This window comes from Lithobates pipiens, unplaced genomic scaffold, assembly GCF_037356315.1.
Source record: "Lithobates pipiens isolate NorthernLeopardFrog02 unplaced genomic scaffold, aLitPip1_a1.2 Scaffold_10, whole genome shotgun sequence".
NCBI lineage: Eukaryota > Metazoa > Chordata > Amphibia > Anura > Ranidae > Lithobates > Lithobates pipiens.
The window spans coordinates 222,280,651-222,294,246 of record NW_027507686.1 but is presented as its reverse complement, the minus strand read 5'-3'; the positions used below and the strand labels follow the sequence as shown (position 1 = coordinate 222,294,246).

Here is a 13,596-nt window from a genome sequence, read left to right as displayed (position 1 = left end):
AGGATTATAGGCCCTTTCACATTGTAAATCAATGGGAACACATAAAAAGTGCATCAATTAAAGATTACTTTTTTTGTGCGCTTTCGAAAAACTGCACGAAAGATGCAGCATGCAAGACTTTTCAAAGCGCAGCGCACCTGCAGTGTGAACAATTACATAGGATTTAATGGGGGAATAGTTGTCATGCCCCTTTTGGTCGCCATGGAAAAGCGCAGCAAAAACGCACAAAAAAATAAATAAAAACCACCTTGAAATAGACAAAAAAAAAAAATTAAAAAAAACACGACAAAAACAAACCACAAAATTGTAACATGACACATGATAAGTGTATACAATATTCCAGAAGGAAGGATCAAGAAAATACTACAACAGGCAACAATGCCCACGCAATAATCCAAGGACTGATCACAATCCAGAAAGAATGAGTAAGTTGTATAAAATATACATTGATCATGTGCCAGTGGTATGACCATGAAAACCAACTTATTTAAGAAAAGAAAAAAAAAAAAAAAAAATAAAGATGCGGTCAATCTGGGATGGCTATAAGGCAGCGAGAGTCCATTCACACAGGGGCAACTTTGGATCCGACGTCAAGTCGCGATACATGAAGAAAAAAAAAAGAAGAAAAAAAATAATAAAAAAAATCAATGTAAGTGAATGGATCAGTCATATGCACACTACTGCAGTTGCTACGACTTCAGAAAAGTTTCCTGTACTACTTCAAGCCGACTTCTACCCATAGAATTCAATGGAAGTCGCCTCAAATGTCAGATCTCCATCTATATTGAAGCGACTTTACAGGAAAAGCCGCCTCTCTAATAATAAAAACTGGCATGGGTTCCCCTCCAGGGGCAAACCAGCCTCTCAGGTTTGGTATGGATTTTAAGGGGAACCAACCCCCCCCCCCCCCCCCCCCCCACCGCACGCGGAAAAAAAAAAAAAATTATATATATATATATATATATATATATATATATATATATATATATATATATATATATATATAAAAAGGCACAGGGGTCCCCCCAAAATCCATACCAGATCCCTATCCGAGCACGCAGCCCGGCCGGTCAGGAAAGCGAGTGCCCCCTCCCCCCCGAACCATACCAGGCCGCATGCCCTCATTATGGGGGGGTTGCTTTGCTTAGTGATTTACCAAAACCATATAAAATTAGTTCAAACTAGAGATGCACGAAAATGTCAGCATTTTGCCTATAAGAGTGCCCCTCTAGCAGCCTAAAAGCTCTGCAAAAACGTCGGTAAAGCGCCGCTAAAAATAGTGGAGCTTGACTGCCAATGCCCCCAACACCCCAGTGTGAAAGTAGCCTTAAAGTGGTTGTAAAGTCAGGTTTTTTTTTTTTTTTTTATCTTAATGCATAGTATAAAAAAAAAAAAAAAACCCTTCTGTGTGCAGCAGCCCCTAATACTTACCTGAGCCCCATCTCTGTCCACGAGCATCTCAGCCATTCGAGAATTTCCCTCCTGATTGGCCAAGATATACTAGAGGCACCACTGGCTCCCACTGCGGTCAAAGTCGGCTAGCCAATCAGGAGAGAGAGGGGATGGGGCTGCGCTATGGCTCTATCTGAATGGGGGGGGGGGGAAAAAAAAAAAAAAAAAAAAAAAAAAGGAGAAAAACAAATAAAGTGGGAAGGGGGGGGGGGGGGGGTTGGTTTAGTAGGGAGGAATTCCTCTCACCCCCATCCTCCCTCTCCCCACCTCCACTAAACCAACCCTACCCCCCCTCCACGTCCCCAGTAACAAACCTCCGACCCCCACCTCACCCCCTCATAATTCCCCCCCCCCCCTCCTCATTTCCTCAACCTTCCCACCCCCCCCCCCCACCCTTTCTTCTCCCGCTTTGGTCATTCACCCGTCATTTCCCCCCCCCCCCCTCCCATTAGGGTTAGGTTTGTTTTATAGATTATTCCTCCTGACGAAGCGCTCTATGTACTGTGAAACTAGTAGAGGGCTGGTTAATCTATGAGAAAACCCCAACAGATACCTCTTGAGGAAACCTTTGAGTATTTGTGTACCTTTTTTTTTTTTTTTTTTTTTTTTTTTTAAACCTTTTATTGTGATCTATGTAGGTCTTATACGATTTACATTTTCACCCAAGATTTATTTTTGTGTATCATATACTCCAACCCACAAGGTTTTGTGGTGGACTATGTTTGGTCGGCCTCAGCAACTGTTCTAGCGCTCCCATCCCTTCCCTTTTCTCCTATATCATTTTTGGATGATTTTACTTTATGCCTGTGGTTTAGACCTTGATATTTGAGGCGATACTCAAAAATTTCCTACAATTATATATAAAAATATATTGGATTCTTTAAAAACTGTCATTTTCGGTTTGAAGCCAAATGCATCCTGCATTTTTGGTTTTCGCCTTCAAATTTCTATTCCATGCACTTCTAGGTCAAACCTAAAATTTGGTGTATACAAATCAGGTAGGCCCTTGCACTACGTTGAAGGTAAATCGAAAGGAAATTGAATAAGGTAAGTGAGGCGCACAACCCAGCCATCCACATGATGTAAGAAAACGTGATTCATCAGACCAGGCCACCTTCTTCCATTGCTCTGTAGTCCAGTTCTGATGCTCAGGTGCCCTTTGTAGGCACACTTGTCTGTGGACACGGGTCAGCATGGGCACGCTGATTGGTCTGTGGATACACAGCCCCATACCCAACAAACTGCTTTCAACACATCAACTTTATGGGAAACGTGTTTACTTTCTAGCTTATTCCAACCCACTTCCAGATCCCATTGCAATGAGATCAGGTTATTCACTTTGGCATTCTAGGCCTGAAGATTTCTAAGAGGAGAGACCCTGGAGAATAAAATGGTGGTGGTGCACAGTGTATGCTGACACCTTTCTTTGGGAACCAGAATTCACTTGTTCAGCACTGCTATTGGATAGGACTACAGCCTTTGCTACCCAATGTGCATCAGTGAGCCTTGGCTGCCTATGACCCGGTCACTGGTTCTCCTTCCTTGGACCACTTTTGGCCAGTCCTGACCACTGCAGAACGGAAACATGTAGTTTTGGAGTTGCTCTGACCCCGTCATCCAGCCATTACAATTAGTTAAAGTCACTCGAATCCTTATAGCAGGAATACGCGATAAGAATAAAAGCGGTCGAAAAATTCCATTCTGCAAAGGATCGGGCGATTTTCTACTCGTTGATGCCCGATATGGATATTGTGAACGAAAAAGTTTGATTGAAAAAAATTGCGTCGTATCGTTTGACAAAGAACGATATTCTATTTGTTGGTGTTACGGTCGTCTAAAAAAAAAAAAAAAAAAAAAACCACCACACACACCTCTCAAACATTAGCACGCATGAGCGGAACTAGTCGTTGACCTGGAAGCATTGTTCAAGAATGAGGTTTCATAAACACGAATGAAAAGTTCCAAAGAAACACGAACAAAGAAATGTGAGCAAAAGTATAGAAAAACAAAAAGCAAAAAACCCCTTTAACAAATTTTCGTGTATAGATTATATATTTTAGAGATGGAAACAATAGAGATGGAAATCTTTCAATTTCAACTGATTGTGTAGGAATGTTCGTGCTGGGCGGAAAGGTGTGGCTACAATGTCACACGCACACTACATCACTTCCACTCGTGTGTGACACGTCAACACTCCGTATTATATTGATTGCTATTTTAACTTTTTTTTTTTTTTTTCGATGGGTTAATGATGGCAAAGATATCGACCAACGAACGCTGTTTTGTTGGTCGGCCGTTGAGCGATCTCCCGATTTTCTAACGGTGTATTCCGGCTATTACACTTTCCCTTTCTTTCCCCCCCCCCCCCCCAAACATATCAACTTTTAGGGACAACATGTTCACTTGCTGCTGTCTATATCCCACCCACTTTCAGGTGCCATTGTAAAAAGATAATGAATGTTATTCACCTTACTGGTCAGTGATCATAATGTTATGGCTGATCAGTGTATATGCATTTCCAATGAGTGATTAGCTACCTATATATATTCTATATAACATTTGGGATTTGTATGGTTTTGGATTGGAAGCTGAGTAATCCTGATGGAATGTGACCCAAGAACTCAGTGCTGACCCCAGCCATGCCATACAAGCCCTCCGGGGATGGTGCCCCCCCCCCCCCCCCCCTACCTCCAACACACAAAGATCTACGCCAACAACTCCCTCCATCCACCCAAGACATATTAACTGGCTACCCATAAACCTTACAATCATCGCCCAATCCAGTAGGAGGAAAATGCTGCAAAATCGAGAGGTTCCCTTCATTTTCTCCAGAAAAATGATTGGCACTTGGTGACAGATTTACCGACATTCTAGAAACTGTGATACTCAGAAGCATCCATTATCACTTCTACAGCAAAGTACATGACATATGTGTCATTCTGGCTGCTATTATTAGATAGGTATCCAGGCAACAAGCGACAGGGAGCTATTTATGTCATCCAGCAAATGCTGCAATGGTGCTAAAAAACGAAATATGTTGAATTTCTCTCATTATGAGATTTCCTTTAATCCTCTACAGCAGAGGATGTCAAACTCAATTTCATTCTGGGCCACATCAGCATTATGGGTGTCCTCAAAATGCCGGTTATACATTTATTCAGAGCTTCCGTCCCCTAAGAGAATAGGTGCAGGAACTCAACCGCAATCCCCCCCCCCCCCCCCCCCCCAACCGTTCTAATAGGAGCGATTCAAGTTGCTATGACTTAGAAAAAGGTTTGTGTACTACTTTGGGGTGACTTTGGAGTGGCTTGCATCGACTTCTATACAGAAGTTGTTTTGCAAGCTGTGCTGTACTGGGTGGCTTTAGAGTCGGACGACTTTGAAGCTTACCCCGTGTGAACTGCCACTCAAGGGGCAAATAAATAAATAACTGGAGTACACTATGTACAGGGGTGTGCTATGTACAGGGTGCAGGGTTTAAGGGTGCAGCATGTACAGAGTGCAGGGTTCAGGGGTGCGCTATGTACAGGGTTCAGGGGTGTGCTTGTACAGGGTGCAGCACGTACAGAGTACAGGGTTCAGGGGTGCGCTATGTACAGGGTGAAGCACGTACAGAGTACAGGGTTCAGGGGTGCGCTATGTACAGGGTTCAGTATGTACAGGGTGCAAGGTTCAGGGGTTCGCTATGTACAGAGTGCAGGATTCAGGGGTGTGCAGGCTTCAGTTCTCTTTCACAGGCTGACCACATCAATTCCACCCCTCACCACTCTGACCTCTGCACCTCTCTCCCCCTTCCCCCATCTAACTTCCCCCCCCATACTCCATAGAAGAGACTGGAGGGTCCGATCAGATCCACCTGAAAAAAACCGACAGGCGGAAGGGGCCTTAGTGTCACAGCCCCACTATAAGTTGCTGATCTGCGTCCATTACCAGTATTAAAAAAAAAAAAAAAAAAAAAACATACAGCGGAACCCCAGATTGCGAAAGTTTTGCAATACGAGCCATTTAAAAAAATAAAATAAAAATTCTGACTCGCTTTTCAAGAATTGCCTAGCAAGACGAGCAGGATTCAAGCCTCTGGGGTGTGCAGTACTGCATTTGGCTAGAGGTGTGGGGGGCTCCTGGAGACTCTCAGAGAAACACGGATGCGGTTCCTGAGTGGTCTCCGGCGCCCCCACACCTCTGGCCACATGCGGTACTGCATAGACAAGCAGTGGCTGTGTAACGGATTATCTGAGTTTCCATTATTTCCTATGGGGAACCTTGTTTTGATATACGAGTGCTTTGGATTACAAGCATTCTTCTGAACAAATAATGCTCGTATTCCAAGTTATTACACACACACACACACACACTTATATTTAATTTATTTTTATTTTATTTATTTTTTTAGACACTAACTTTCATGCACACCAATATACACTTATTGGGATTTTTTTTGTTGTTTTAACCAAAATACATGAATGCATTATTGAACATGTTTTATAGCAGAAAAGTAAACAATATAAGTTTTAGCTTTTTCCAACATTTCCTGTCTTTTTTTGCTTATATAATAAAAAATAAAAACCCCAGCGGTGATAAAATACCACCAAAATAAAGCTTTGTATGAAAAAAAAGGGATATAAAAGTAACGCAGTGCTGAACAGCACAAAAAGGCCTGGCCATGGGGGGGGGGGGGGGGGGGTAAACCTTCTAGAGGTGAAGTGGTCAAAACATGAGTGTAATAGAAATTAAAAAATAAATAAATAAAAAGACCCCTAGTACTCACAGTGGGGGGAGGTTTCAGCAGCTGCTTCCTCAGGATCCCATCATTCAGTAAGGCCAGAAGATTGGAAGATGAATAAACTGACACAGAAAAACAGGTTGTAAGAACACTAGAAGAATCAGCCAATAGCTGGACTCGATGTACATATAAAATACACCAATTATATCAGCTCTGTAATTAATATTTCATTGAAGGTACATTTTTAATGCAAACAGTGTAAATACCTAGTATTTCATTATACAGGATTTATATAGTGCAGTGCTTTACAACAACATCAGCCTCTTGAGATCCTTGTACAGAAAAGCTCGGACTGGGAGAGGGAGAAGCAGCACAGAGAGCCAGAGTCAGTTGTGTTGCAGGGCTCGTGTGCGAACTAGGAATGTTGATTAGGAGTGTAGAGAAGAGGGACAGAAAGAGGAGCTCATCTGTCTGCTGCTTCTCCTTTTCACTGTCCAATCACAGTCTGGGGGAGGAACCAGACCTGAAAGTGTTACTTAACTGCAGCAAAGAAAAATCTGCTCTCCTGCCAGCCAGGACTGTGCTGTGTGGCAGAGCTGTGGAAATCTCAAAACTGGATGAACAGGAGTACAAATCCTTTGGCAAGTAAAACTGCTATAATGAATTCACTTAATTTGTGTATTTAGCGGTTTGCCTGGAAATCAACTTTAAAAAAAAAAAAAAAAAAAAAACCACAGACACGACTAAAGATCCTTCTTTGGAATTTGAAAATTAGAGTCCCGTGACTAAAAATAAAGATTTGTATCCTTGTGCAATGCTTTGTGAATTGAGCCCAGTATTTTCACAACTGCATGAGAGTTTTCTCCAACTTCCTGCTTCCTGCTTCTCCCAGGGCAGGAAGTGAAGGGAAATCTCCTCGTTAAAGACAACTATTGGGAAAAATAAAAAATAAATAAAAAAAGGGAAGAAGGAGGGGTTGGAAAAAAAATAAAAAACACAACAAAACAAAATAATAATAAAAACTCAGATGTTTAAGCCACTCCTTGCTTTACGTACAACGCAAAACAAGGGGGAGATTTACTAAACCTGGAGCACACAGAATATTGTGCAGCTGTGCACAGTAACCAATCAGCTACAAAGTTTGATTGTCAAAGCTTCATTATAACAAGCCGATTACAAAGCACAGTTCCCCCTAGGGCTTCGTTTTATACAGTGCCTGGAAATTCTCCACATTTTCTCATGTTACAACCAAAAAACTTAAAATGTGTTTTATTTGGTATTTTATGTGATAGACCAACACAAAGTGGTGCATAGTTGTGAAATGGAAGGAAGGAAAATGGTAAATGGTTTTCAAATTTTTTTTTTTTTTTTACAAATAAATATGTGAAAAGTGTGGGGTACATTTGTATTCAGCCCCCCGGAGTCAATACTTTGTAGAACCCCTTTCACTGCAATTACAGCTGCAAGTCTTTTTGGGGATGTCTCTACCAGCTTTTCACATCTATAAAGTGACATTTTGGCCCATTCTTCTTTGTAAAATAGCTCAAGCTCTCTCAGATTGGATGGAGAGCGTCTGTGAACAGCAATTTTCAAGTCTTGCCACAGATTCTCAGTTGGATTTAGGTCTGGACTTTGACTGGGCCATTCTAACACATGAATATGCTTTGATCGAAACCACTGGCTGTATGTTTTGGGTCGTTGTCCTGCTGGAAGGTGAACCTCCGCCCCAGTCTCAAGTCTTTTGCAGACTCCAACAGGTTTTCTACTAAGATTGCCCTGTATTTGGCTCCACCCATCTTCCCATCAATTCTAACCAGCTGCCCTGTCCCTGCTGAAGAAAAGCATCCCCACAACATGATACTGTCACCACCATGTTTCACAGTGGGGATGGTGTGTTCAGGGTGATGTGCAGTGTTAGTCTTTCACCACACATAATGTTTTGCTTTAAGGCCAAAAATATAAATGTTGGTCTCATCTGACCAGAGCACCTTCTTCCATGTTTGCCGTGTCCCCCACATGGCTTCTCACAAACTGCAAATGGGACTTCTTATGACTTTCTTTCTACAATGTCTTTCTTCTTGCCCCTCTTCCATAAAACTCTAGATTTGTGAAGAGCACGACTAATAGTTGTCCTATGGACAGATTCTCCCACCTGAGCTGTGGATCTCTGCAGCTCCTCCAGAGTTACCATGGGCCTCTTGGCCGCTTCTCTGATGAATGCTCTCCTTGCCCGGCCGGTCAGTTTAGGTGGACGGCCATGTCTTGGTAGGTTTGCAGTTGTGCCATACTCTTTCCATTTTCAAATGATGGATTGAACAGTGATCTGTGAGATGTTCAAAGCTTGGGATTTTCTTTTTTATAACCAAACCCTACTTTAAACTTCTCCACAACTTTATTCCTGACCTGTCTGGTGTGTACCTTGGCCTTCATGATGCTGTTTGTACACAAAGGTTCCCTAACAGACCTCTGAGGGCTTCACAGAACAGTTGTATTTATACTGGAAATTTAATTACACACAGGTGGACTCCATTTACTAATCGGATGACTTCCGAAGCCAATTGGTTTGACTAGATTTTAGTTAGGGGTATCAAAGTAAAGGGGGCTGAATACAAATGCACGCCACACTTTTCACATCTTTATTTGTAAAAAAATTGTGAAAACCATTTATAATTTTCCTTCCACTTCACAATTATGTGCAACTTTGTGTTGGTCTATAACAGTCTTTCTCAACCTTTTCAACACAGAGGAACCCTTGAAATAGTTCTCCAGTCTCGGGGAACACCTGCTAAAAATTAGAAATCTACAGCTCATGATACATTAGTGTGATGGTCAGTGGGAAGAATGGTCCTTACACTTGTGGGCTTGGGGAAGAATGAACTCCTTACAGATAGCTAAAAAGATCAATGGTGTCTTTGGGAACTTATCCGAGAGGCAGAAATAGCCCAATGCTGAAGGAACCCCTAGCAACCTCTGGAGGAACCTTGGTTGAGAATCACTGGTCTATCACAAAAAAATCCCAATAAAAGTTATGTTTTTTGGTTGCAACGTAACAAAAACGTGGAAAATGTCAAAGGGTGTGAATACTTTTTCAAGGCACTGCACATATGGTAATGAACTGAGCTGGTATGCTTGGTCCAGGGTTATGGAAGAAAATAGCACTGTATACACCGCTGGTATCCAAGCTGTGGCCCTTTGACACTTACTATATGTGTTGCGGCCAATCGGGGGCCCCTAGAGGCAGCGCTCTGTTCTATACTGGCTTGAGTGAGCACCAAAACAAATATTCCTTAGCCCCTGTACACACGGTCGGAGATTTCGACAACCAAATCCGTCGGATTTTGTCCGTTGGATTTTGCCTGTCGGATTTTGAACGAAACTGTTGCATACACATGGTCGGACTAAGTTGTCGAAAAATCCGATCATTCAGAACGCGATGACGTAATTTCGTTACGATGGGACTACGTTCAGGCTAGTAGCCAATAGCTTTGATGTAGGAATTTGATCTGAGCATGCGTGGCACTTGGTCCGATCAAAATTCTCTACACATGATGGGAGTATGTCCGATCGAACCAGTTGGTCGGAAGATATTTCCAACAAGTTGGAAAATTGGGTCCGACGGATATTCCGACGGAATCAGTCCGATGCATACCACACACAGTCGGATTATCCGACAACAGGGTCCGATTAGGACACATTCCGACGGATTCTCCGACCGTGTGTACAAGGGCTAAGACCGGCTGCCAGCAGTTCATGGCTTGGTTTAGCGGTTTTACATTATCTTACTTTTTATGTGCCATTCTTTTTTTTATTTTATGTCTTGTTTGTCCTCTGACCTTTTATAATGGATCTCACTGAGAGAAACATCCAATGTGGCACAAGTCATAGAAGAGCTGTAGGGAGCACGAATGTGGAAGCATTGAATAGTAAGGGGGATGGAGTAGCAGTGATCTCTAGCAGTCTCATGTAATGTGTCTGCCGCCTCCGACCAGCTCTTGCATCGGGTCTGGCGCCTCCGACCAGCTCTTGCATCGGGTCTGCCGCCTCCGACCAGCTCTTGCATCGGGTCTGCCGTCTCCAATTTCTGTAGCATTACATTGACTGAATATTATGTGCGGCCCTTTGGGGCTGTAAGGGGGCCACACTTAAGGTCCCCTACACCTAATAAGTTGCCCACCAAACACCAATAATAAGCCAACTACAGTAAAATAGGATGCCTGTCTTGTATGGGGAATGTACTTTACAGATCCTCAGTGCTTAGTGGAAATGTTTTATGGCTCATTCCCACCAACCTGCACACTAGAACACACACGCTGGTCTGCGTTGTGTAGGGATGATGAGATGCGTTGTTACAACGCATCACACAGTTCACCTTTTTTTTGTTGAAGGGTCACAAAATGATACTTCATTCTCTCTGCAATGCGGCACATGTGTGGCGACATTCAGTGCCGTGCACCGAGCTGCATAATAATGAGGACATGTTACATGCATGTAGCGTTTCTACAGGACACAAAGAAAAGCAAAGATTGTGCTTACCCAGCTCAGACAGCTCATGGGAATCCGTGAATCGTCCTTATAAAAAGAGAGAAAGAAGAGTGTTAGTTTGGAGGGGAGAGACACAAATGGGTGAAATAAAAGATTTATCCGATTGGCTCCCACTGGCTGGTACCCATTACAGGCAATAAACCCAGCTGGATTAAAGATGATCTAACACCAAGAACAAACATATAACCTATAGCAGTTTACCTGTCCTTAGTGTAGTGGCTGCATTCGTTTTCTTTTATGGGCTTTTTTTTCCCCGACCTGGTGATCCTGCGAGCAAGGCCTAAAACACATGGACAGTATGGTCCAAGTGCGTCAAATCTTGGCGTTTTCTTGCTCCTGGTAGGCAGAGGCACAGCGCCCAGATCAATGCCAGCTGCCTGTCTAAGGCTTGGTTCACACGGGAAGTGCATGGGATTTGAATAGGAATGGCACCCGCATTCCTGTTCAAAAAAAAAATAAATAAATAATAAATAAATAAAATAAAAAAAAAAAAATCACATGCGAAGCCACTGATTCTAGATGGCAGGACCCCTTTTTCTTGCCACACCAGAATCGGATGAGTGTTCAGACCCATACGATCCGATTCTGCTAGTCACACTGTATTTTGAGAACCAATTTCGGGGTGTCATTAACATACACACCCGCAGCGGTTCACATGAATGGAGTGCGATTTTGATGCAATGCAGAAACCACACAAAATTTGCTGCGAATTCTGTACTGCATCCACAAAGACAGGGACCAATACTATAGGAGACTGAAAATTGCAGCAGATAAAACACTGTACCAAACGGTGCTTGCATTTAGGGTCATCTGCTTTCAATTAGGGTTGCACCTACTGCGAGTACTGATATTTTCGGGCAAGTACTCACCGATACCTATACCTTTGCAGTGCGATACAAAATGAATGGGCCCAAACTGCACTGCAAAGAATTGCATGCAATTTAACAAGAACATGGTGCGATTCCTGTCCGAATCGCATGCAGTTTCCCCCACCATTCCTGTGTGAACCCAGGCTGATGTCACTATGACAAGCCTGGGTTCACACAGGAGCGGTAAGGGAAACTGCTTGCAATTCGGACAGGAATCGCACAGCATTCCTGTTAAAATCGCATGCATTTCTTTGCAGAGCAATTTGTTTTGTATGGACTCAAATCGCACAACACAAAAAGGTATCGGTTTTGGGTATCAGAGCATTTGCACGAGTCTGGTACTCGGTGCAGCCTTACTTTCAATGCAGACATTTTGGGTTTCAGGCATACGACATGTACAGGCCCTAAACAGCACCAGGCGATGGCGAATTCAGCCTGGCATACATTTTGATAGGCTGCCAGTGTTGTGTTGAATACTGTCCCCCGGATAGTGTCTGCCCTGTAATGCGCTTGCGCAGTACAAGGAGATTCCCGAAAGTCTACGAAGATGAACGGCGCCTGCGCACTGAGTTCAGCTTCAAGCCCCACCATCCAAGTGGACATAGAGTTAGAATAAAAAAATTGGAGAGCAAAGCGAGGCTGTGCCCGAAGCGTCATGAGCCCACGAGGGGCCCTGTTATGAAGTGCTACCGTATGTCCACTTGGATGGTGGGGCTTGAACCTGGACTCAGTGCGCAGGCGCCATTCATCTTCGGAGGCTTTCAGAATCTCCTTGTCCTCCGTACTGCGCAAGTGCTGCACCTGCAGACACTATCCGATGGGGCGACAGTTTTTGGCAGAACACTGGCAGTGGGGCTGGATGCTGCACCTGTGCCTCCCGGGTCCAAGAAAGCACCGGAATTTGATGCACATGGGAAACGGAGCCCAACACACTTCCTGTACTTTTAAGAACTACAGAACACCTCCCCCCTTATCTCCAGACATAGAAGGGAGATTAAAGTATAACTAAAGGCAAAAAACGTCCTTGTTTGTTTTGGATGGAGTGCAGACAGATTGAAATGCTTCTCAGTTGTTGTTGCAGTCTGTGCCCCCCGTTGGGGAGATTCATCCTCTCGATATGTCTCGTTTATCATTATCTTTAAAAGTGAAGTAAAAGAAAGTCCCAAATTTTGGGAAGTAATAGAGGGAAAATCTTTCAATGGGGACACTAGTTCTGGTGACCTGGGGGTCTCAAGGAATTCCCTTAGTTTGGAGGATTTCCCCTCACTTCCTGTTTTGGCTATGGGTCAGGAAGTGAAGGAAAATCTCCCCAATGGGACACAGAAACGTTTTTTCTACGTTAAGAGATGAGCTTGAAAATGTCCTGAAATGCATGTGATGCAGAAGCGGCCGCTGTTGGTGGATTTTGTGTATGAAACAATCAGGTTGTTCTGATGTCCATGATAAAATCTGATTTATTGTTGTAGTTTCATGAAAACAATAGGGTGCTTCAGTGTAACTCCAACAAGCAACTCTACAACGCTCTTAAAGTGTTACTAAACCCAGAATCCTGCATTCACTATATCTGGTCTCCCACAGTACACAGAACATGGAAATGCAATTATTTTAGTAAATATAAACTGCTAAATACCTTTTCTCAGCAGCAGAATATAGCAGTCTTGTAACTTCTATCAGTGTCTGGTTAAAGCTTGTAGGAGGAGTTTTCATTCTCCTCTCACTGTCCTATGTGGCTGCAGGATCCCTGACCCTCTGTCTGGACAGGGCCGATTGGCCCTGTGTTGATCACATGCACCCTCCCAAAAAAAAAAACATCTCTAGCAATACACACCAAACTTAGCATGTGCAGCTTGTCCCTAGTGCTCTGTTATATAAAGGAGATGGCTTGGGGACAGTGGAAGAAGGGGAGGATTAGAGAAGACAGGATCAAAGCCTTTTTACACAAGGCGGAGGATTTTTTTAGGTTCCACAGTGAGTATAACAAGGATGCTTTACAGCATATACGGACTGATT

General features: G+C 43.3%; 1 protein-coding gene across 1 annotated transcript in view; it reads right to left on the bottom strand.

Moving 5' to 3' along the window:
• PEX16 (peroxisomal biogenesis factor 16) overlaps nucleotides 1-10,744 on the bottom strand; it is a gene marked incomplete at its 5' end in the record, with an annotated part of 40,472 nt that extends 29,728 nt beyond the window's left edge. Inside the window, 2 exon segments of the mRNA XM_077461935.1 lie at nucleotides 6,221-6,297; nucleotides 10,709-10,744. Of these exon segments, the coding sequence (XP_077318061.1) occupies nucleotides 6,221-6,297; nucleotides 10,709-10,744 (113 nt within the window).
• Nucleotides 10,745-13,596: the final 2,852 nt, after the last annotated feature.